The sequence below is a fragment of the Triturus cristatus genome, chromosome 7, assembly GCF_964204655.1.
Source record: "Triturus cristatus chromosome 7, aTriCri1.1, whole genome shotgun sequence".
NCBI lineage: Eukaryota > Metazoa > Chordata > Amphibia > Caudata > Salamandridae > Triturus > Triturus cristatus.
The window spans coordinates 1,226,649,446-1,226,676,442 of NC_140590.1; the positions used below are offsets into that span (position 1 = coordinate 1,226,649,446).

Sequence of the window (26,997 nt, forward strand, 5' to 3'; positions counted from 1 at the left end):
TGCATTAAAAACCTGCGTTAAAAGTGGACCCCATAGTGTTATGTAGGTATCCAATTGGACCAATTTAAGACTTCCACCTATCATTTAATCCAATTCATGTTTTAATTTACCTACATCCTCCGAGTTTACCCTCAATGATGACTTAATCATTCCTTAACTCAATTCTGTGCTTCCGCTCTTGTTCACAATGGCATTAAGAACCTTCAACCATTCGTCTAATTGCTGAGCATTAAGATTATGTTGCACCTCAGGGATTTAGGTGCTGCCCCCTCTCTAAGGGTGCTACTCTGTGCATTTAAGGATGGCTCCCAGGTAAGCATACCTAGAACTGGAAATTGCAGGAATGACCTTAAAGATCCAAATCCTTTCTGGTTCATCTTTGACTCTGCAGTTGCACCACAAGGGGAAATCACATTAATTTCAACTAAGGAGACAAATCCTTTATTCTCTGAAACTTTTAGCTTGGGAAGGACAGCCAAGTTATGTCTTACATTCCTTGTGGAACTAGAGTTATGTATAGGGACCACATGACCAGTGGTAACCGAGACAGTGAGAACATCTGGAGCATTAGGAGCTACAGAAGTACCAGGGGCACAAATCCCTGGATTCCTCCCTATCAGATTTTGATTCACATTCAGAGGGTGGCCCCCGTTACATTAGGGTTCATATTTATTGGTGCGGTAGCCACTCCAGAATTTCCATTTGCATTAGCACTTCCAACGCCCATTGATTGTGTCTCATTATATAGAGGTGGGTGTTATGACAACAACATGTTTAGAAGGCTGTCACTAGAGTTACTGTCCCTATTTTCACTTCTTGCATCTTGTTCCATTGACACATCCTCTCTTTTTCTTCACTTTTCTTCCCGTCTCAAATTCATCACTTGTTAATGCAGGATATATCTTACCCTCTTCCATCATGTCAGTGCTCCACTTCTTCTGTTCTGCATTGCCTTTATAGTTCTTCCCTGATACACCCCCAAACATGGAGAGCTTCAAACTTTGTAGTTCTAGGTTGTGGTTTCATCTCGTATAATATTCTCCATAAAAAAGTAATTGATTCTCACATTAAATGTACCACAGCACGGAAATGCCAGTGCACCTTCTTCCTCAGTGATTTTGATCTTATGCCCTTGTTTAAGCCAAATACAGGTATGGAGCCCTACATATATCACCATATAATGACCTGTAGTGTCTTCGGGTGGTGTCTCTTCTACCTCTCTTACAGGTATCTGCACATCTCCCTATATCAAATCTTGTATTTCCATAAAGCATTCCATTTTCAAGTAAAATGTCAATGATCGCAAATAGAATTTCATTTTAAAGCAGGAAATAATAGATTAGCCACAATTCTTATTTAGAGTCAACAACCAATACCAGCGCAACACTTTATGATGTAGACAACCAAGAATAGCATGGCTTTACACCAATCGACCAACATCAGTGCGGTACACCATGACATCAATCTCACTCCTTGCAGCAGTTCACCCTCCGTTACAATGTTCACAAACCCACTCCTCTCAGTAATACACATGCAAACAAATACTATGCAATTGCAACAAATAGCTTTGTCTGCTCCACTAAGGAAATAAACAGTTTTCAATCAAGCAAGAAATGGTTCAGAATAACACTTCCCAACTTATTCAAATACACACTCGAATGAAACCTCGATCTGTGGTGAATCACCTTGGTTAGTCCAGCTACCCCCTATGCAAATGGATCCACCACAATAACCACACCTGTCTTTCACACACAAAGGTAAATGTCCCTGTCTCAATCGTGCTGTCGATGACGTCTCATGACAGGCAGCACAAAACTTTACCAGACAATTATGATACAGTGTCTTCTACACTTTTTAATATTATCCTGGGGTATTAGGCCACATCGGACCTGATTTCAACTTTAACTTCTCCATGTTAAGCACCCCAATCACACAACATTCAAAACCTCTCCACCAAACATCACTCAATCTCCATAAATACTGCAAGCTAAGCGTAAGCTCCTCCACTGCTATAACTCTATTTTGAACCACTGGAACTCTGCCGATCCACAAAACCGAAACAAGGTTCCATAAAGTATTCTAACTACCCTATCTCAGGACCGAACCATCCTCGTTTTGCTACCATCTACCAGAGCACTGCACCATATATAAAAATGTCCCTGCATTACATCTTTTTAGGTGCCTGAAGAATAAAGAGAAGTTAGCATCATACACAAATTTAAATTACAGTGCTGCCCATTTGGCTACACGGTGAAGTCCAACAAGTCAGTTGATGGGGTTAAGTATATATTTTTTATAAATTCAAAGCCAAGATGATATACAATAATCTATAGAATATGTAAAAATACAGAATTAATACTGGCACACCAACTCATCTAACAGAATTAAGTCTTAGTAACTTGAAGCATTCAAGAAATTAAGTGATAGCAATACAGAAAATGAGAAACATAGTCTTATGGTCAGTATATGGTTTTTGATTCTGTCGCCTATGCATGAGGAAATATAATTTGTCTAACTAACCAATGATCCAAAAAATCATTGAGGTGTCAGCATTCTAGAAACATCTGTAGAAGGTCTCCAAATCAGAGCAACTGCACAGTCTAAACTACACAATGGAAAAATAGAATAGCAAGGAGGTCTGTACCCTTCGAAGTCTAAGACAATCTGAGTAAAGCTAAAGTGTGACTAACAATTAAAACTACAAAGAACGTTTGAGAATCCCACATGATGTGTCTCAGTACTTTTCTCCTTTCTCACGGTAAAACTAGGCAGTTGCACTCAAAACCCCCTTTTTTGATCCGCACATCAGAACATCCTTGAATTTCTCCAATCTCCAGATGCAGCACAGACAGTGATCCTCCCTTTGCTCATTAGCACCTCTCATCCTTGCCAAAAGTACTCCACTCAAGTCTCACTTTCTCTCATACACAATGTGCCTTTTACTAACAATGTGAACATATGAACACACCTGCAAGAAGATGAAAACATTTAAACCCAAGCAAACTTTCATGTTGAAGGTTAATCATTAGAATCCAAATGCTTAAGGTCTTTGGTCAAGTTAACATGGCAAGAAATTCAGTGCACGTTTAAATGCATGGTTATGGATACATATACAGTCATAAAATAAATGCAGAGTTCTATTCAAATGAGTATGTGACTATATAAGAGTTTGCAATACTGCTCAAACCACACAAATGGAGACATGTATGAGAATTGCAATCCGATGACACTATGATCTTGTTAGACAATGTGGTCTGCCAGTAGTGATTCTGTATTATTACAACATATTCTTGAGATTAGCGTATATCAGCTTGGCTTTGAGTTTAAAATACATCTATACTCAACCTCATCTACTGTCTTGTTGGTGTTCACTGTGTAGACAAATGGGCTGCACTGTAAATTAAATGTGTGTTTGATGCTAACTTCTCTTTATTGCTCAGGCCCAGGCCCTAAAAAGATGAATTGCAAGGAAATTTGGATATATGGCTCAGGGTTCTGGCAGTAAAGCAAGGATAGTTAGGTTCTGAGATAGGGGAGTTAGAATAGTTTATATTATGATGGCTCAGATCCCAGTTCCAGCCCTAGAGCCCACGTTGCGGTTTTGAGGATCGGTGGTACTGCGTCTGGTCAAATGGATGTTGGCCTCCTACCCATAATCAAGGATAAGGTAAAAAACCTAGGTATCTGGTTTGATTCAAATTTATCCTTTGATGCTCAGATCACCTGTCTTGCTTGGAAATGTTTTGGGATATTGAAATTCCTGAGGAAAATCCTACATTTCCTTCCAGAGGCAGCCCAGAAGTCTGTGATCCAAGCACTTGCCATATCCAGACTGGACTATTGAAATATTCTATATCTGGGCATGGCAAAGACCCATCCTGAATAGACTGCAGTGGGTCCAGAATACAGTGGCTCAGACACTGTTGAAACTCCCCAGGCAGACTCCCACAAGACCTGCATGGCGGCAGGTTCACTGGCTCCCGATAAGGCATAGAGTCCGTTTTAAAAGCACTTTACTATTGCTTTAAGGCTATCTCCTCCCAATGTCCTCAGTACCCTATGGAAATTCCTATGTGCCCACTAGAAACCTAAGATCAGAATCAGCCAAAATGGCTATTGCTCCAACATTTCAAAGGGGAGGGATGGCAGTTCTTGTAGCCATTTCGCTTCTAAAACATGGAATGCCCTTCCTGTAGGCATTCAACTAGCGCCTTCTGAACTTGTGTTCTGAACGAAATTAAAGACCTGGCTTTTTTGTTTAGAGTGAGCTCCCCTTCAGTCTGGTTGACCTATTGTTCACTGTTTCAGCACACTAACACTGGGACTCTCTGTTAGGAGTAGCCATGCGCTGTACAAATCTGATTATTATTATAATGGAAAACATTAGTACGCATGATCATGTAAATTTTGGGATTATACAATGAATGCACCTTCAATAGCTGGTCAAGCACATCACTTTATGTTAATGATATTAAATCACACAAATTCACAAGACCATGTATACATAGATATGGCATAATCAAAACGTAAAAGGGTAGAGCCAAAAATTACACTGCTCCAATGTGATGAAGGACTGTTTCTTTGCCTTATGCAAATGAGACAGTGATGCTTGACAAATTGATGGATTACTATGCTGTTAAATACAATGTGAAGGTTCATTGATTATGGACATGACTCATACAGTTTCAATGCTTATTACAATTATTCTAGGGTTAGAAGACACCAGAATTAAAATCCATTTGCATTTGCTGCTGACACCATTCAATCTCTCATGTCCAGCACTGATTCACCAACATGGATGCCACTTACCTGTTAATTTATGATCTATTGAGGCACATTTTTTTGCATAAGAAATATTAATACAATTTCTACAGCATAGTAGCTTGCATTTGGGCATTTAATACACATGACACTGGCAAGCCCAATTTCCTATTTATTTTGTATTTAAGACCTGGGCTTAATATCCTTAAAAAGCAAGAGGTTTACAAATAAAGAATACTGGAAAAATGTAAAAACAGATACAAAGGGCTTTATGTTTCTTTAGTATGGTTCACCCACCACAACCATCTCCTAACCCCATTTTTAATTATAAATTTGCTAGTTACATGAAGTGCAGAAGCTAGTCCATCTTAACGGGGATACTGGTTATTTGGAGATAAATGTGTTTGATTTGATTTTGTATAGATTTAATGTGGTCAACACCGCTTCACTCATTTTGTGGTAACAGTCCTGTACATATTGTCAGATTCTCCATTTGGCAGCATAACATGCCATAGTTTTGTAGTGTGCTTTGTCCGTAGTTTATCCCATCAAATGTTCTTAATTAACTGAATTTTCATTATCACGTGGGACTAACATACTGTTATAGTAATCTAGTTTGCTCCATGTTCATGTAGCATATCTTAAAAGATAAACAGATATTGGGATAAACAGATATTGGGAGATCAAAAAGGCCCTTGGGGTGCACTATGTTTCATCTGTCACCTTTCTTTCATGCCTACCTTAGCTTAGGAGATGCATTTGAGACCTGGGAGTGTTAGACATATTAGCATATGTAAGTTTACATCTACTTATGCTGTGCATTCTGATTTGGAAAATTGGCAACTGTGTGTAAGAGTTATAATTTAGATCAAGCAATGCTGCCTTTAAATATATTCTTTTTCAGCCTGTATTTTAGGCCCTGCTTGGAAACCAAACAGATTTACATTTTTGCTATCTTGTATATTCTCATGAACTTCTGCAGCACATGAATTATTTTTCTAACATCGCTGGCCTAAAAAGCATTTTCTTCTTCTCACCTGGGGTATTTCTGCCTGTCTTCTCATGCTCCTTTTTCCAATCCATGCCACTCATTTTCTCATTATTCAGCTGCAATATGGCTCCTGAATACTCTACAAAGTATCTCTTTCGAAACAAGATCATTTCAGTTTACAAGCAGCATCTTGACTATTGAATCTGGATTGTCCATCCTCATCTCACTAATCAATTTATCTTAAGCACCAAGTCTTTCATTTCACCTTTTGGATTCCCATGAAAGTGTGGGCCAGAAGCATCCACCTGCTTTATTTCTGTAGGTAATTTGGTACAGATTTATCATGGTATAATGATTAGCCCTTATTTCACGCACAGTGTTGCAATAGCAATGCAATACCAAAGTTAGATTTACCAAGCAACAGGAGGCCAACTTGTGTGGCTCTGCGTTGCTTGGTAAATCTGAAGTAATGCAAGGCAGTGCTGCCTTGCATTACTCTGCCCTGGGAAGGCGTTCCATGGGTGAAGCATGGGTATTCCAATGTAACTGATAATGCAAAAGCTGCCTATAAAATTCATCAATAGATTATGGTATTTTGGCTTTACTTATTAACCCAAAATGCATTTTGAAATGACATATAGACAAATTGTGCAAAACGCACTAGGCCTTAACTAGACTTTTCCATTATTAGATGTTCATTTATGATATACTGAACCCTGCACAAATGTATTTGATAGTTTAACCTCAATTTGACTGACTTAGATGTTGTCATAACTTCAGCAATGCTTTTACACAGATTATTGTTTAATTAAAATACATTTTGCTTTATTAGGTTAGCAAATGTAGTGAAATCATGGAAAATAAAGGCAAACTAAAAATTTGCAATGTGAAGTTAGATTTATTGTTGCAACGTAGAGATACAGCCTGCTGAAGCTTGCGTTGATGACTGAAGTCCTGTGAGAAAAGGAGAGAGAAATGTGCCCTCTGGAGAATACTGAATTCTGAAGATGAGAGAGAAAAGCCACATGTCTTGCAATATTAATTCGTACTGTCTTATAAAAGTGTGTGTTGTTAGTACAGTTTAGTTTTGTACCTAGCTTTATAAGAAGTTCTGCAATTATTGGTTTTGAGCTTAATGCTCTATTCTCACTTCTGCCTCTCATTTTTGAACTCTTCATGGGTTCTGACTCACATCATTTTCGCCCCATTCTTAGAATGGGGATTCTTTCCTATATGCAACACACTGAATGTATTATCTTAATATGATCTGCTCTAACCACATTTTTTATCAATTCTGTAATCTGATTGATATTTGACTAAAGAATAAAGAATCTGAATTTACTAAACTTTTAATCTGAAAATAAAAGCCTTCAAAACTACTTAAATCTCTCATTATTGACTACAATTTGGAATTGCATTTAAGATTTGATTTTGATGATAAAATAGCTCTTTTGATCAAAATACTGTGGCAAAGATTCATCACTTGAGAGTAGAAATTGGTGCGGCAATGGGTCCAGATCTTGTGAGTATCGTAATTGGAAGGTTGCGCTATATTTATTTAAATTTGACTCAACTCCGCACTAACATAACCACCTATGGATTTTGGCACATTCCAAGATTTACCAAAACTGGTAAGCCTGGGGTTGCGTCAAAATTCTACGACTTCTGAAGGGAGGCGCAATGAGGAAAAATATCTTTATTTCACCTCCTTGGTTCCTCTTTTTAAGTGTGTTGCAAAGAGTAAAACGCCTCAGAGGATTATTTCTGTGCAGGAGGTTCAAGGGTGCCTTCTTTGGCACTAGACAGCAGATTGTGTGACAGTGCAGGCAGAGAACAGGAATGTGCCATATCTTGATAGATATCATCCATTTCTGCCCTCTCCCTTTCATTCAATGCAAACAATTTGTGTTGCTGTGTTGTGTGAAAGAATGATAAATCTGCCCATTGATGTAGCTTATAAATAGGTGATCATGAGATCTATGTGCTGCCTGAAAATTCCCCAAATTATGAGGTCAATGGATAGAAAACTTTGGACTGGAGTGAGGGCAAAACTCAACAACCGAGAACATAGTCCCCATTTTGACCCGGATGGGCATGAACAAAGATTTCTGCCAATGTAAAAGTAGGCCTGCCCTGAAATATCCTGCAAACCACTGTGATAATGTTTACAAGCAACAATAATGTATAGATAGCATTTGATTTATGATGGAACGTAAGATGAAGTGATGCAAGCATTAAAGTATTGAAATAAAAATCATTTTTTTTTACATTATTTGAGATACATGATACATCTGCTTTTACTTACTCCTTTGAGACCTCTTCCCTCTCTCTTGGACATCACCATAAGTGATCAGGAAGGTACACTTTCAATGTTATTTTTGTTTTTAGAGATTTATGATAGAAAATGTTTTAACACTCATCACTGTTGGATTTTATCTGGTATCTTGCTTGTGCCTTGATTGTGGGGTAATATCCCTTGGTAAATCAATGTATTATGGCACCAGTCAGGTGTGTGGATGATCATAGGAGAATTTCTCTTTAATACAATTATCTTTGCTAGAAGGTTAATAAATATGTGACTATCTAGAAAAACCACATGGTCCATGCACTTTTAGATTCCATTTAATAAAATAAGCAGTAAAATTGTATAAAAAAATGAGAAGATTGTAGAAGAGGTGCTGGTTGTACTGCTACTTAAGTTGTGGAATACTCCCTGATGGAATGTCACATTTGTCACATATAGCTGAATCCATTCAGTGTAAGCAGTGACACGGGTGTAGACTCCAGGACGGTTGGCCACAGCACATCCGTATCCCCAGCTCACAACACCTGCTAGGAACCAGGTGCCACGAACTTCTGCACACACCAGAGGTCCTCCAGAGTCTCCCTAGATAACAAGGGGATAGCATACATAAAGGAGTTGTTAGAGGAGAACCATAATGAAGACAAACAAATAATTGGGCTTCTCTTGGTTCTTGAATCGACAGATATAATTCTAGTACTTGAGGTTATCGATGAAAGTATGAAATGTCCAATATTTTAAAGCATGGTCTGATTTCGAGCCTTCCTAAAAGATGCTCAGGCAAAGGGTTACTTTCCTCTGAAATGTTAATCTGAAAACTAGTGGCCTAATTTACCAGGTTTTTTGTGCAGGGTAGCACCACAAGGAATCTTGCTGCGCTGCGCTGCCCTGCATCAAAAGAAAAGGGTAGGAATGTGCTGTATCTATGAAATACGACACATTCTTCTCCTTTTCCCCAGGCGCTGGTGCACAATGGGCTGCCGTGCCAGGCGGATTGTAAGTTTTTATAACTTCTCTTAAATTAAGACCCCATTTATGCATTCTGCTGTCTGCATCTCTGTATAATTACGCCCCATCATACGGTCTTTATATTGGACTAGCTGATTGTCAAAAAAAGGATTAACCAATTATGCGTTATAGTAGCCTTCAATCACATTGGCCCACAATTTGGAGGATTACAACATATAATGTTTCTCTAAAGATCTGCAGCATATTCTTACTGCAGTAAAATGACCATAATATATATGGGATAAAGTATCAGCAATGTTATAACATTATACCTGATGCCAAGGGCTGCACTGCTTGTTAAAGAGCCTGACCCAGAGTTATACATCATTTTAGTTTGCTGACTGGACTCCTTTCTTCCCAAATGTAAGGGAGAGAGCCCAGAAAGCCTTTTGCCGACCAGTAGTTGCTAGTGAAAAATCTGCAGGAGGATGGAACTGTTATTTTCATGAAAACATTTGGGTGAGAGTCTATTCATGCACCCACATTTCTCTCTGTTCCCCCACCTGGTGTATGGATTGGAACTTGCCCAGTTGTAGTTGAGGGGGAATATTAGGCTAGAGAAAACATTCATCATCAGAGAGCCCCTCCTAACCAACAATTTTACCGTTAAATATAAAGAAATTGTTTTAGTTGTGGTCTTTGGGAGGAGAAATTGTACATGCTGGCTTTCGCAATGGCAAGCAGCATGCTAAAAACAAGGGTACTATTTCCACAGAACCTACTCTAACTCCTTATCAAAAGACATTTTCCTACCTATTTGGGATTAGAATTGGACCTCCCTATCCTGAAGAAGAGCTTCCAGATTGGCTCCTGGGTTGAAAAGCGTAGAAGCCAGAGAAGAAGCACAACCATAATAGCCATTAACTCGAAACAATGAGACAGAAGTGAAGAATATTTGATTAAGTCACTTATCCCTCAGCTCTTTCCTGGTGACAAAGAGATTCCTATCCTTTAAATAGGTACTCCGTATGCAAACAGGGAGAGTTCACCCTATTAGAGTGAATGCACTGCCCCCAGGGCAGTCACACATTTGTGCTGCCCTGGGGACAGCGAATTCAAGTTTAATATGTAGCAGCTGCTTCAAAGCTATTCCGCTTTTCACTATGCTGGCATCAACCTGCCTGCACTTTAAAGAGGGATTAGAGATCCCTTTGCAGCTGAATGCAGTAAGTGACTGCAATCACCTGCAAGGGGCATCCATTGGACCCCTTTCCCCTCCAGAGGGCTTCCATCAGGGAGCGCACTGACTCTGCGCCACCTTTTAGTGACGCTCTTTCAGTGTGTGTTGTGCCCTATGAAGGTAGACACCTGGAGCCAGGAGGTATTATTAAGTCTTCTTTATTCAGTGTCCAGTACAGGTCACAGCTGTCTTGACTCCAGCCAGCCTAGAGTGGTACCAGCCCCACCAGGAGCAGCCTGCCTAGCTGCTCAGCCCATCTCTAACTGCCAACACTCATCCACTCAGACACCCAGGAATTCCACGCATCACAGGCACACCAACATTCCATGACCATCTCACACTCTGGCTGAGCAGCTAGAGGCGGCAGGGCTGGAGTACATGTTGTACAACTAAGTAGGGTATAACATTATCCCTTTTTCCTCAAAGAAAATGACAAATGAAAGTAATATAACATCAAGCAAGAACTATAAACAAGAAAACATGAATAAAGGTACAAGTCTCTCGGATGCAGAAGTAAAGACAAAACATCGCAGGAGAAAGAACCATTAAAGCAAGAAAAGATGGTAAAGATACATACATTTGAACAGCAATATCCCCCATCCCCCCTAAAAAGAGATTATAAAACATTTCGAAGCGTAAGCAAAAGCATAACATTACAAGAAATACAGTTCGTAGCATTTTGTATAATACACTGTGACGTAATGTTCTATAACGCAAAGGGTAAAAGACCCCACAACACAAATGCCAAAAAGCATAACGTAGAGTAGCGAAAAAGATAGAATACCCTACAACCTCAATCCCAAGAATAAGGGAAACAAAAACCAAATGGGTCGTCACCCATAGAAACGCCCGTGAAGGGATGTACAATAGTACTGCGCGCAACTGTTAATGGACTATACCATATCCCAACCCAGTGTAAGGGTTAACCTACGTACTGTGTATGTATGGGAACTGAACCCATGTCCCAACCCCCTTGTGGAGATTATGTACCCCCATGTAGGAGTAACAAAATGTAATGAGAAAAGAGTTCCTAACCCCCTTGTGGAGGTTACTTACCCCCATGTAGGAGTAACAAACATAACTGAGCAAAGGGCTGTTACCCACAACCTTCCCTCGTGTATGGGAACAATGTGATGACCACCCACAGGACATCAAGGAAGACCCATCCTCACAAAAAGTGTAAACCTGTGACATCACGACATCAAATGTGCTGCTGAAGAAACACTTATTAACTTAAACTCTAACTATTGTGAACTATATTTGTTTCGTATACCACACTCTAGGCCAAACATCTAACATGCCCCTAAAAAAAACCAACAAAGATGCCCCTATACAACACACCGATGAGCGACTCCTCACCCGAGTGCTGCCGGAAAAGAACTTGAAAACGAAACTCACACATTTGGTAAGAGGGGCTCAAAACACAGTCCAGTGACAACTCAACACAGTCCAGTGTCAAACATCAAAACAAAGTGCACTGCCAGAATTTGAATATAAAGAAAGATCCTCTTCTTTGTTAGAGAACACATCTGTGCACCAAGAAAACCAAAAAGATCCTGGGAGCGCGAAGACCATCTCGACATACTGTACATAGCAAGAAGCATGCTGAAAGTACATTACACCCAACATACTTGGAACGGAGGATCTCCAGGAGAACTCCCAAAACGACAATACTTCAAAATGTTCAGGAATCGCAAGCACAGCATTGACTTCGGACTTAATGTCATTCAACTTTATTGAGACATGCTCTGAGCAACGTGGTTGGCACAAGGACCAGAGGACACCAAGGAACGTTATGTGACTGTGTGCCACCACCAACCCTAAGATGGCGGCACGCTTGCGGCGTTGCGCCGGGTGGCTCACGGCACGTGAATGCACCAAAATGCTCCAGTGGAATGGTCAAGCGTCACAGAGTAGCTCTCGCAGAAGTACGCAGCATGGAGGAAACATCAGAGGCATCACAGGTAAGACTCCACGTGCTGAATGTAGCGCGCACCGCAACTTTTGAATTTCAAAGATAGCGGACAAACTGACATGAGTGAAGCGCTGCCAGTAACGATGAAAACAAATAAAAGGCTCACCTCAAAAGGTATACGAGACTGGTTTTGGTCAATTACCTCCATATCCTCCCGCATAAGATGTAGTAAAGGGACAAATAATAACAAAAACCTGTAGAATGATTTGGTACTCCACCTCCCCTACCAGTGCAGCGTCGTGTAAACAGCAGGGTGCTGTGTGGACACCGTAGTTTGTCAAACTGTGTACCAACTGCAATACGCTGCTAAAACTTGTGCTTGCAAATTCTTGTACATATCTCTGCACCAAAGTAAACAGGAGCCATCGAGCAGACGCCCAAGAGTGCCCAAAGACACGGAGCAGGCATCTCGCCTCTAGAGTAGACATCCAGAGGTTGACTAAGTAGAGGCAGGTCCCTAGTTTCTTCAAACATGCAGCTGCACAGTAGCACATAGTATAAGGTAGATGTACTGACTTTGGTTGAAATACTCGTCACTTGCCTAGATTGAAAGTCCTGTCAGGCATCAAACATTGACCATCTGTGCTACTACTGTACGGAGATCGTTGTGACATAGTACCTTTTCAATTAAAGTCACTGTGGTCTTTGTAGATAGATGTGGCTGGAACACCAAATCTGGCTGTAGTGACTACTCCTCCAACTCACTGTAATCCTTTTGTGGCTCGAACACCAAATCTGGCTGTAGTGCCTACTCCTCCAACTCACTGTAATCCTTTTGTCGCTGGAACACCAAATTTGGTTGTAGTTGAACAACTCCTCCATCTCACTGTAATCCTATAGGTGGCTGTAGTATTCCCAGGCTGTAGTGTCATTTGGTGGTGACACTGTTCGTTGGGGCTGTCAGTTGGAAGGACACTGGTGGGGCTGGCGCTGGCTTGCCTGGAAATACTTACTTTGTAGATGTAGTAGCTTGTAGGGTCTTGTGGTTTAACTTGTAGTTTCTTTGTAGTTCCTTTGTTTCTGTGCTTTACCAAGAGTCTCAAGGATCCAAGTCCGCTCGTCGCCAAAATTATGTTGTGATCTATGAAGATAGACACCTGGAGCCAGGAGGTATTATTAAGTCTTCTTTATTCAGTCTCCAGTACAGGTCACATCTGTCTTGACTCCAGCCAGCCTAGTGTGGTACCAGCCCCACCAGGAGCAGCCTGCCTAGCTGCTCAGCCCATCTCTAACTGCCAACACTCATCCACTCAGACACCCAGGCATTCCACGCATCACTGGCACACCAAAATTCCATGACCATCTCACACTCTGGCTGAACAGCTAGATGCAGCAGGGCTGGAGTACGTTGTACAACTAAGTAGGGTATAACAGAGTGCCTCCTGACAGCTTCTTTGACTTTGCACCCACGTCCATTATAGGCTGTGGGTGCTGAAGCAAAGAGGTTGTCTCAATTGCATGGGGCCACACCCCCATGCAAATGATGGAGTGTTCTCTTGAAATATCGCTGATGTTACATGTGCGCCAGCACTATCTGTATTACAGAAAGGGCCGCACAAGCATTTGCAGCCCCTTCCGTAATATCAAAGTGGCCTTGGGGTGCACAAAGTGGACGCACATGCCCATTGTGCTCCCACGGGCACTTTCTTTAATATGGCCCCAGGACTGCATAAAGACTCTTTTCCTTTGTTTATGCTAAACCATGACCTTCTGAAAAAACTGTTAAAAACCACAGGTTTCCGTACATCAAAATATGATTAAATACATATGTCCTGTAGATAAAAGAAAAAATATTTGATACCCTTGACTACCATTTTAACCACTTTGTCTCCTCTTTCACAACTGTTGATTTCACTTGTGAGCCGTTCACGTGTGACATTTGATCACTGTAAAGGAGAGTGTGGTACACGTTCATTAACATTTGCCTATTGTACAGCATGCATTTTGTCATAAAAATAGCAAAAGTAGTGGATTTGTTTGGCTGAAGTTTACGAATAAAAGAGTAGTCTCCCAAAATGTATGGTTAGGAAGGGCTCTCTAAAGATAAATGTGATCCCTATCTGCTCACAGAACACACAAGGGATGTTGGTGGTTGGCCAGGCAGACCCTGCTCCCTTTCTAGACCGGTAATATTAAATATTGCAAGCGAATGCAGTGCTCTAAATGGCTGGTCAGGTCCCTATGTCCCCCTCCAGGCGCTAATGTACATTATAAGGTTATTACAAGTGACCAAGGAGTTTCTTTATAAAATAATGAAATTCTGAGGTGACTCACATTGTGGATTAAAGAACAGCAGTGGATATCTTATTCCTTAAAATGCATGGTCAGACCATCATCAGTTTACTCAACTTCACACATTCCTGGTCACTTGCTCCTTCATGGAAAACAGTTCAACTAATACTTCAAAGTCACTCACCTGGCAAGAGTCTTTTCCACCCTTCACATAGCCGGCACATATCATGTCGCTGAGGATTATAGGTTTCATGGAGCTCACATATGACCCTATGTGATAGAGACGATCGCAGGTTGGCTGGCCAATAAGAGGAACCATTACTTCTTGCATTGTCTTTGGATTTGAAAGTGGGGCTGTGGAAGCAAACCAATATTTTATAGAAGATTCATTCTAAGAAAACTGCTGATGTAACCACAACAGACATGTGACAGAAGTCTCCCATGAGCCACATTTAAGAGCCATAAAGCCTAATTTGGTAGCCTCAAAATCCACATGTGTATACAGTAGGAAGGTTGATTTGTTGGTGTTAGACTTGTCAGCCTTAGGGTGGTCTTCGCCTAAACGTTTTGCATCAAACTTTGCTGTTTGTTTTTGTAGGTCTTAGGACTCTGTGCCCTATACCACTGCTAACCAGTGTTAAAGTGCTTGTGCCCACTCCCCTAAACATGGTTTGATTGGATTATACACAATTGATATATTTAATGTATCTATTAGTCTCTAGTAAGGTGCACTATATGTCAATCAATCAATCAACTCTGATTTAGAGACCATGGCTAGGTTCATGCTGGGAAGCCAGGTGTCTGTTTCTGAATTCCGGGAGAGTGTATGATGTTCGTAGGTGAATGGGAAGGTCATTCAAGGACTTGGCCGTGAGGTAGGAGAAGGCTCGTCCTCCACTGTAGGTTCGGTGGATGTGGGTAGTGTGTGCAAGGTGAGGGAGACAGAGCGCAGGTGTCTGGATGGTTGGTGGAAGTTCAGGCAGTGGTTGATGTATGCTGGTCCTTGGTCATAGAGGGACTTGTAGGCATGTGTCAGCATCTTCAATTGGCATCTTTTCTGGATGAGGAGCCAGTGGAGGTTCCTGAGGTCATCTGGGTCCATTTGGGGAGGCTGGGGATGAGCCTGACAGCTGAGTCCTGTATCGTTTGGAGTCTCTTCAGGAGTTGGGTGGTGATTCATGCATAGAGCACATTGCCATTGTCCAGGCAGCTGGTGACTAGGGCTTGAGGGACAGTTTTCCTGGTGCTGACGGGGAGCCATTTGAAGTTGTATCAGAACATGCAGAGGGTGTAGAAGCAGGTGGAGAAAACTACATTGACCTGGCATTTCAAGGTGAGTTTTCTGTCCAGGATGATGCCAAGGTTCCTTATGAGGTCTGTCAGTGTAGGTGTGGGTCCGACTTCTGGGAGCCACCAGGTGCTGTTCCACAGCGTGGTGTTGTTCCCAAAAATCAGCACTTCCATCATCTCTGTGAGAGCGAGAGGATGAGGTGGGTGTCAGTAGCATAGGACATGCTGTTGAGGCCATGGGTTCTGACAATGTTGACCAGGGGCATCATGTAGGTGTTGACCACGGTGGGGTTAAGGCATTAACCTTTAGGGACGCCACAGATAGTGATCTTGAGTTCCGAAGTGAAGGATAGTAGGTGGATTCTCTGGGTTCATCTTGTGAGGAAGGATGAGATCCATTTGAGGGCATGTCCCTGGATCTCCATGTGGTGGAGTCCTTTAATGAGTGTGTGGTGGGATAAAGTATTGTGCGGTCAGGACCGCTGTATCTCCTGGTCAAGGAGGGTTCTGATATTGTGTATGGCAGTGATCAGGGTATTCTCAGTGCTGTGGTTGGTGCGGAAACCGTATTGGGAGGTGTCCAGCAGGTTGTTTCTCTCCAGGTGTCTGGTGAGTATAAGATTGATGGCCTTCTCAAGGACTCTGCTGGGAAAGGGGAGCAGAGAGATGGGGTGGCAGTTCTTGAGTTCTCTGGGTGCAGCAGAGGGTTTCTTGAGGAGGGGTCTGACCTCTGCGTTTTTCCATCCATCAGGGAAGGTGGCCGTGGAAATGGATGGATTGAGAATGGAGGTGAGTTCACAGCTAATTTCCTTGCTCCTGAGGTTGAAGAAGAGGAGAGGGCAGGGGTCAGTGAGTGCTTCAGTATGGATGGATTTCATGTTGGCTCTGGTGCTCTGTGTGATGAGTTATTCCCATGCGGTGAGCGGGTTGTGGGTGATGCCCGTTGCTGTGAGGAGGTTGTAGAGGTCAGTGGGTTGGGTTAGAATTACTGTAGATGGTGTATATCTTGTTGTAGAAATAGCCTGCCGGGGTGACACACATATCTTGGGAAGGAGAGATTGTGTTATCGGTAGCTGGTGAGCAGGAGAACTCACTGACGATGCTGAAGAGTTTCTTTCTGTGGTTGGAGCATCCTTTGATGCGGTCTGCCAGGGCACCTCATTTTGTGTCTTTTAGGCATTGGTGGCACTTGTTGAGGGCTGAATTGTAGGTTGTCAGGGTCTGTAAATTAAATGCTACTAGTGGGCCTTAAGCATTGATTGTGCCACATACTTAGGTAGCCCTTTAAACATGTCTCAGGCCTGCCACTGCAGAGCCTGTGTGAAGTTTACACTGTGACTTGCCAATTAAAATTTAAAACCCCTTCATGCTTTAAACACACCTTTTATTACATATAACTCATCCCTAAAGTAGGCCCTAGATAGGCCATTGGGCAGAGTGTCTTGTAAGTAAAAGGTTGGACATGTACCTTTAAGTTTTACATGTCCCGGGATTGAAAAACTCCCAAATTCGGTTTTCTCTACTGTGAGGCCTCCGTCTCTCATAGGTTAACATTGGAAATTCCTCCTAATGCTTAATAAGCTATAATTTCCAATTGGAAAGAGGTAGAGCTGTCATGTTTAGTATCTATGAATTATAATGATGAATCCTCTTTACTGGTAAAGTTACATTTATCATTACAATTTAAAAAATGCCATGTTTAGAAATATGGCATTTTTCTGCTCTTAGCTCTGTGTGCCTGTAGATTATCTCCAATATATGTCTGGGGTGGTTGACAGCTGGGCTTTGTGCATTCCCTCTAGACACCCACACAGAATTGGAGCTTAGGTGTGATTTGATGGACCATCCTTAGCGGATGTGAGGGAAGAGCTGGGAACAACCTTACACTTACACATGAATGAGCGGTGTCCTGTCCCCACACAAAAGGGCTGCATACCCCCCTGTAGTGAATCGGGAGTCAGAGCAGGAAGGTAGGAACTCAGTGCACATCAAAGCCCTTCTTTGAAGTCACCCCCATTTTAAAGGCACCGGTGGGTATAAGAACTGGACTTCTGATCCTACCACTTCAGTACACTTCTGGAACTGTGAAGACTCTGCCAGGAAGCAGGACTGTTGTGCTGCTGAAGGACTGCCGCTCTGCTGGACCACTTCTCTGGAAGAATTGCTTTCTTTCTATGCTGACATGCTGGCTGCTGGCCATCTGGCCTGACTGAGAAGGACTGGACCTCCATCCCTTGAACCCAGAGTGACTCCAAGGGCTTTCAGGCTTGGCTCCTCATTGAAGACTGAGTGACAAAAAAGACTTGTAACTATCCGGCTTTTGAACCTGGACTCTGCCCTTTGGGAGTCTGTACTGCCCTAGGAAGTGAACAGAAAGTGCTTGTTCAGCCCATTCCTGCTTTGGAGAAAGAACCAAAACATTGCCGCCTTTGATGGTCAGCACGGATGCATCCTCAACACAGCGCAGATCGGAACCAGCTCATCGCCACTGTTGCGAGGACCAGAACTAATGCATCACTGCCTCAGCATGGATCAGATCCTCCGCTCTGCCTTCAGAACAACTACTATGCTATCCTCTTTAGGTGAAGTCCTCACATCTCCCTCAACAACAGCATCAATGTCAAAGCTGAAGCATTGCATCAGAGCCGACACATCGCCACTGTTGTGCCGCCAGGACCAGCACATTGCCGCCAAACATATGGATCAAGATTTCTAACAGTTAGCCACAGAGTGTGATTCTTCCCCTTTAAAAAGATAGTTTGCACAAGACAGTAGCTGTAAGGGTCGTTTTAAAAGAAACTTAAAAACAACTGAATATAGGTGTGATGTGAAAACAAATGGACTATTGTGAATAAATTGGGTGACACTGAGCAAAAATCTACTGAGTGCCCCCATTCTGGAATTATTAGCGCAACTCGTGGTGTGCATGTACAGGCATTGTTGTGCTACTATTAGGACACTAGGGAAGCAGCTTTGTATAAATTGTCCTCATAAATACATGTAATCAAATAAAAGAAAATGCAAATTAAGTTATTCCAGACTGATCAGATATTGGCAAACTTTTGTGACTGTTGCGGGTCTGCAATAGATTCTTTGTGGCTCAGGTAATTTTTAAGCCCTGAAGTTTAAAGTTACAGTCTGGATTCACTCCTGATCAAATGCATCATTAGGATTCAACAGTAACTGTTCTCAGTTGTCGCTGGGTTACATATTACTATCTCAAATGACTTCATGTAAAATTAATGTAAACATACACAAAAAGGGATATTTTGAAGAGTGATAGCTAATCATTTTAAAATATACATATTAAGAACTACCATATTCAATGTTTTCAATTAACATACATATTATTTATGGAGGAGCAGAGTAAGAGGAGGGAAAAGTAAACCATGAATTTGATGTATGTAGAATTCATTGATTAATTGATCAATTGATTAGTAATTTGGAAATAGGAGCATAACATAAATTGGTTTGATAAGATTGTATTAAAAACTGGATGTCAGAATATGCCATTATGGTACTATGATCAGCTCAATAGTTGTTGTGAGGCCATGAAAAGTAATGTGGGAAATATTAATCAATAAGACTGAGGCACTGCGAATATACAATAGGCCCAGTTGAAGGCATCTTGCAAAACGTGTTGGCCTTATTTGTGTTTTTAAATGTATCTTCGTAGATTTTTTATATATTGAATTGAATAAACATTGAGCCCAACACCTACACGGGCTTCAACTGTCATCCTTAAGTCAGTGCTGCCGAAGCGCTGATGAAGGAAACATTGGGTGGGAGAAGTTGTACATATATAACTTCTCCCACACAGAGACATAAACAAATATATATATATATATATATATTTATATATATATATCAAAACAATACCCTTTCAGGCCTAGAGTGACAAATAAATTATGCAAAAAAGTAGCAGACAACTCTGGGTAGTTCTCAAGTTTAGGTGGAATGCAACTCTTGGGGTATTGTTTTGACTTGTACTGGGTGCTCCCTTGTGTCTGGACAAAGCTATACCTCTCTGAAGAGCTCTAAGTGGAGCGAAACACTGTGTCAGGGGTTGTGTTTACTAATTTCAGGTTGGCTTGGTTGCTATTTTACTAATTCAAAGCTGTAATACTGTGCCTGGAGTGGTAAATGGCTTTTGTCATTTTAAGCTTGGCATGGACAGCACTCTGCTAGTCCTATGCTTACAGAATTTGCTGTAGAAATGTCAAAAGACTTTGTCCCTTTGTACCTCAGCATGGCGGGCACTGTGTTAGTCCTATGCTTAAAGACTTTGATAGAAAAGCAGACATTTAAGGTGAGCGGATCTAGAGTGTCGCTGGTGTTGAGAGTGCTCTATACAGGAGCTGCTTTCCACATAAACTTGAGAACTACCCAGAGTTCTCTGCTTCTTTTTTATATATACATATATATAATATATATATATATAGCAGATGCCGAAGGATAAAAAGGAGACGTGAACAGCGGAAAAGATGGAAACAAAAATACAAAAAAGAAAATTCAATGGCAACAGAAAACACGGAGATAAAAGATAACAGCGTTGTTAATCTGTCTACAGTGACACTTACGAAAGCGGAAGAACAATTACTTGCCCTCGGTCTTAATTATTGTCCTGGGGATTATTTTGATTATGCACGAACACAAATTGATGTATATTGCTACATTCGAAAGCTAAAATTTAAGAAATTCTTTGCCCTTCAATCACACAAAGAGAAAAATGTCATAATAACGGGACAAGAAGACATAACAGAGGCTAGTCTAGCTGCATCAGACATTCCTAATTTGCTTTTGTTGCATGAACTTAATGATGAAACAACGTCACAAGATGAGAATGATATGGCAACACAGGAAAGACGCAGAGAAATAAATCACTTGCAAAAAGGTGCTGGGATCAGTCCTTTTAAGTCTAAATCATGTTTTGTACCACTCATGCCAAAAAATAGCATAGATGTATTTCATGACATGATTATAAATGATCTGAAAAAATGAAATCACACTGTGCATAAAAATAGAAAAGAGAGAAATCTATTTTTTTTAAAACGGGCATATAATGAGTTCGTGAAAAAGCTTGACAAAAATCATGAGGTTATTATAAAAAAATCTGATAAGGGAGGTAATTTGGTTTTGTGGCCTAAAAAAGATTATGTTTTAGAAGCATTAAGACAACTTAATGAAGCAAGCTGCTACACAAAATCTAATACCAAAGAATATGAAAAAGCCAAGATTACATTGCTGAAATACCTTGCACCATGGAAAAGACAAGGCCTTATTTCCAATGAAGAATATAAGTTCATGTACAATGAATTTCCGGTACTACCTGTTTTATATTTGATTCCCAAACTGCATAAGAATATATTTCCTGTCCCCGGTAGGCCCATTATCTTGGCAATTAACAGCTTGGGGGAAAATGTTGGCCAGTACATAGATTTATTTCTGCAACATTTGGTAAAGGAGTTGCCAAGTTATGTGAGAGATACTGGTGACTTTCTCAAAAAGATTGAAAATGTGCATTGGACAGATGATTTATGCTTGATTACCCTCCATATAAAATCTCTATATAAGAGTATAGATCACACACATGGTATGAGAGCAGTCAAATACTTTTTGGATAACAGAGCTAGTACATTTTATAAACATAACAAAATGATTCTTGAGCTCATAAGTTGGTGCCTAAATAATAACTTTTTTCTTTTTGATAAAGATATTTTCAAACAAGTGAGAGGTGTGGCGATGGGGGCTTGCTTCTCTCCCAGCTATGCATGCTTGCATGTTGTCTGGTGGGAGGAGTGGGTCCTCAAAACCACTCACCAGACGCTATATGAATCTCATATTGTTATGTATTTGAGATACATTGATGATGTTTTCATTTTATGGAGGGGAGGTGAAAAAGAGGCCCATAGATTTGTAGATGAGATTAATAAAGACTCTCTAAATCTTAAATTCACTTCCCATATACATAAAAGTCAGATGGACGTTTTGGACGTAAGGTTGTATGTCAGCAATGGTACAATTGAAAGCACTTTATATAGGGAAACCAACAGCTGGCAACATTACTTTGCATGCCACTAGTTCTCATCCCAAACACCTTATTGCTAGCATTACGTATGGTGAAATTTTAAGATTAAAACGTATTTGCAGCAATGATGAGGACTTTCATTTATGCCAGGTTGATTTGGATGGCAGACTAAAAGCCAGAGGATATTCAGACAAAATAATTGCTGATGCAATAGGGAAGGCCAATAAATGAACAAGAACAAGCCTTTTAGACCCACAAAATAATGGGAAAAGAGAACCTGTATCTCATTCTTCATATAAAAATAATAAATACCCCCAGGCTGATTACAACGTATAACAGAGAAGAACGTAAAATAAGATCTATCGTCAACAAAACATTGGCCAATAGTACTTACCAACAATATTGTCCGCAATGGAATGGCAGATGTCCCTATCATTACATTTAGACGTGGAAGGACTATGGGCTCTACCTTAGACAAGGTGTCACCTGAAACAAGAAAGGCTGTTTCCTGGCTAAAACCGGCTAATGGGTTCAGAAAATGTGCAACTTGTAGAGCATGTAAATTTGGCCGTAGTATGACTGAATATTCAACTCCCTTTAGTAGAATTCCTTTTTTCATTCAAGGTTCATACAATTGTAAAACTGAATATGCAGTATATGTTCTGACGTGCACCTGTGGGCTTAACTACATTGGCAGTACAAAGCTGCAGGTGCACGTCAGAATACTGCAGCATATAAGAGCCATTCTCCACAGCGATCCTGCATATCCTGTTTTGCGACATTTTAAACGAACTCATGACAATGATATATATTGCCTTTCATATTATGTCATTAATGCGGTGGCGAAATCCAGAAGAGGAGGTAATAGGGAACGCCAGCTTAGGCAATTAGAGACAAAATTCATTTTAGAGTTCGATTGTAAATGGCCTAACGGTTTAAACACTACAGATGATATGCATAATTTTATATAATTGAGACATATTTAAAAACTGGTTTTAACTGTTGTTTCCAATATGTCTAGATATAGTAAAGCAATCTGTAAATATTGAAGAAACATTGATGAATTAAAAATTTCCTTTATTTTCCCTCATGATCTGATCTTAATGAAAAAAGATTCTTTTAAATGCATTTTTTTAATTTTTGGGATGTTTTTAAGAGTATTTTGTCCCTGGTGGACATTTTACTGTTATTGATATACAGCTTTTTACATATATTTTTTGCATTTATGTTACATTTAATCGGATCAACTATGTATATAATTAAATGTTGCCTATTTGAGCACTTTATCTTTGCACTCTTTTGCACACTTTAGCACGGGGTTTAGCACAAGGAGAATGGTAGAAAAGAAAAAAAGTAGAAAGAACACAATGGTGTATAAATAAAGTTTAACACATGACCATACAAGGATTTATCCGGTGATATGAGATTTGATAAGACTGCATTCTGATAGCATTTGATGGATTTATCCAGTTATATATATATTTTTCACTAAATTAATGTTATCGAAAAAAGGCAAAAGAAAATAAGCTAATTGCACATATTTATATGGAATTTTAATGGATGTATATGTTTAAAAATGAAATGTATATGTGATATAAAGATATGCATGTGGATTTAGTCGTAACTGTACAAATCAACGAAAATGTAGTCTTTCCTCTGTATCTATGATCAGGTGACCTGTGATGTTAGTCAAGGGGTGTGTTCACTCTAGAAAATAAAAACCAAAATGGCATGTTTGCATTTTGCACGTGAACAAGGGCTTTTCAGCCCGAAACACGTTGTGCTGGGTCTAAATAAACTAGACTTTGCCTGAAGTTCTGTGGGGTCTGCGCCTCCTTCTTCACCGTACCGCCGCTGTGTGGGAATCGGAAGTGGCAGGAGCAGTTAAGCTTGGATATATATATATATATATATATTTTTTGTATTTATTCATTTATTTTTATTCAATCGATCAAAAATATGATCATTCACAGCTTAAAATACAGTACAAAATCAATATACCATTAAAAAATGCAGCAGTATAAAAACCATTAAAAGTGATTTATATAATTCATAAAACAATCTTCTGCATTTTCCATAAAAAATTAGCCTGCGTCTGAACAGAATACCACTGAAACTGGTTGGAATTATATTAACAGTGCTACAACACAGGAAGAAGTTTGCCCATTTTTGACCTTTTCCACCATGCAAACATTAAAAACTTTGAAACAGCAAATACCAACCAGCTTGTGGTATCTGACTTAAATATACGCATGGCTTCCAAAGGACAATTAAAAGATAAAATGCGACATACTGGAGCCAGACAAGTTTTCCTAAGTTCAGCGTAAAAGGAATAGCAGAAGAAAAAGTGCTCAGTGGTTTCAGGTAAAATATGGCACAAAAGACACAATGAATTAACAGACAGGTTTACCCATGAACTCTTCAATGCATTCAAAGGAAGGGTTGGTTCCGTATGTAAACTGGACATACAAAGCTCAACCCTTCAAACGCAAATACTCCTTTGGTATTTAAAAACCCCGCAGTCAAAGTGCCATGTGCAAACCGGTCAACCCTTTCTGAGACCATTAGTTCCCAGAACCTTTTTTTGACGAAAGGATCGTAAGTTTAGTCATAGACACTGGGTCTTCCCAGAGTTGCACCATCCCAATTTTTGTAAACTAAACCTTGATCTTACTAAACCACTTAATGCGGCCTGTTTGATTATGCAGAGCAGTCAACTCTACCTAAGCCTCCCTCAGGGGCACCTGTGTTTTGCTTATCCACACCCTGAACCAGAACAGGATTGACCTCAAAATGGCATAATGGTGAATAGGTTTTAGGCCAAGATCTAATCTAAGAGGCAGTAGTGGTGTATTCACTGGGAGGTTCATAATGGCTCTTCTGAATTTATTTTCAGCACCACAAGTTAGTTCTGTCAGGTTTTCTAAACCCCACAATTCGGCCCCATAGAGGGCCGCACCTAGACCCTAAGCCCTATGAATTTCAATAATGGGGGATATTGGCCAAAAGGGGGAAGCTCTAGCCCTTTGAACTATAGCACAATCAACATGCTGAAGGGTCACAATGCTTTTTTCTATCTGCAGTGTCCATGCCAGCCTATCGTTGATACGGATACCCAGATAGTCAAATGAACCAACCTGCTCCAAACTATGCATGCCCAGGGTAAGTTTCCTCTTATTAGACTTATATGGATTAAAGACCATATATTTGGTCTTCAGCCCATTAATTTCTAGACCCTTATCTTTGCAAACTAGGGCAAATTTATTTAAAAGATTTTTAATGCCACAGGGTGTTCTGGCAATAAGCAGTGTGTCGTCTGCAAAAAGCAGACAGGGCACACCCTTTCCAGACAATTTTGGGGGGTCACCATCGCAATTAAAACTATTTCCTATTAGGCCATTTATGTAGAGGATAAACAATGTAGGAGCAAGAACGCATCCCTGGCGAAAGCCCTTCTGACAGCTATGGCGTTTGACAGTGAGCCCTCAGTATTCCACCTGACCCTGGCAAAGGTATATTGGTGTAACTTAACCAAGAGTCTGAGCAAGAAAGTCGGTAAACCCAATGAGCTCAGTGCTAGCCAAAGTTGGGAACGGTCGATGGAATCAAAGGCGATCTTTAGGTCCACGGACACTACATATAGGTGACCTCCTCTAATTGTGACTTCTTTCCAGATTAACAGGAGAAACCTAAAGACTTGGTCCGTGGTACTGGTTGCGGCCCTGAATTCTGCCTGTAGATTTGACAGAACATTGTTGTCCTCTATCCAGTTTTGGATTCTAGTCAAGATGATTTTACAGAATTCTTTTTGCGTTACATCAATAAGACTGATGGGCTGTAATTCCCCGACGACCCTTTGTAGCCCTTTTTGTGGATAGGGATAATCTCAGCACCCCGCCAGGTCTCCGAAATTGCACCCCCCTTCAAAATAGTATTGTAAACCCTTTGGAGCAACGGACCCCTGACAGACAGTTCAGCCCTAAACAGGTCTCCCGGAAGCTTGTCCAGACCCGGTGCTTTACCACTCTGCAGGAACTTGATGGCCATAATTGTTTCCGCAAGAGTGATATTTTCAACATCAGCTACTACCTGTTCACAAGGATTAAAACTTAATGCTGGGGCAAACAACGGCCCTTGATCTGCAAACAATGCCCCACAGTAATCTTCCCATACGTGGGGCTGAATATGAAAGTCTGTTTGTGCTACCACATTAGATGATCCCTTTGCCAGTAGGTGCCAAAAATATTGACTATTCTTGTTTTTAGCAGCTTCTAAAAGCAGTTTCCAATTTTCAAACTCCCAGTCCCGTTTCGCTTTGTTTTCGGCTAGTTTATATAACCTTCCACATGGGATTTTGTTTTTACCATCACCATTAGCTCGTTCCTAGCCATTTTACAAGCATCATTGAACCAGGGTATTATTTGCTGCTTAGCTCTGTTACTTTGTTTATAAAAAAAAGATTTTAAACTTGTAGTTAATTCATGAAAAATACTCATAACCGCCCCTAACCCAAGTGTGGGGATACTTAGAACTTTAAGAGACCACTCCACCACAGAATATATTTGGGGGAGAGAGTTTGAGTTGGCTAAGATCATTCGCCATTTGACTCTCTTATTGTTGTTATTTGTGATGACCTGTGCAGACTCAGACCTAGAGTGCCTACACTGGGTAACAAGTCCCGACATTGTAAGCACCAAAGTGTTATGATCATAATCTTCCCTATGAATAATGGCCATATCTTTGACTAGTGACCACAGATCTAAGTCAACAGGGATATAATCAATCAGAGTTTTTGATGCCCCCCTCTTATAAGTATGACCTGCTACTCTATCAGAGTCTGTTCTGCCATTACAGGCTCTAACACCATAGGCGATAGTGAACGATAGTACTTGTTGCCCCACCCTTGTAGTTTTCTTAACGGGTGGAATCTGAAGTTTTTCAATCCCCCTAGCCTCATTCCCCTCAAGGATGAGATTCTGTATGTAATTCACTGGTTCTAAAGTTGTATTAAGATCACCGGCGGTAACCAACCGGTGATTTCCCGTGATCGAATCAAGGTAGTTAGCCAACAATGTTATTGTCCCTGAGAGTCTATGTGGGCTGTGGAACCGATTGTATATATTAAAGAGTATAATTATTTTGGACCCCTTACCTAGGGACAGTTCTAAACCAAGTAGCTCAGGACAACCAAGATGCAGCACATTTACTGTACAGAACAGTGAATTTTTGA

At 40.6% G+C, this 26,997-nt stretch overlaps 1 protein-coding gene across 1 annotated transcript in view; it reads right to left on the reverse strand.

Annotated features, from left to right (window-relative positions):
• Window positions 1-8,339: 8,339 nt before the first annotated feature.
• Window positions 8,340-26,997, reverse strand: part of LOC146811664 (serine protease 33-like) — a 254,445-nt gene continuing 235,787 nt past the window's right edge. The window contains exons 5-6 of the mRNA XM_085618638.1: window positions 14,634-14,803; window positions 8,340-8,639 (exon numbers count right to left, since the gene is read on the reverse strand). Of these exons, the coding sequence (XP_085474764.1) occupies window positions 8,364-8,639; window positions 14,634-14,803 (446 nt within the window). The 3' untranslated portion in view covers window positions 8,340-8,363. The remainder of the gene's footprint in view (window positions 8,640-14,633; window positions 14,804-26,997) is intronic.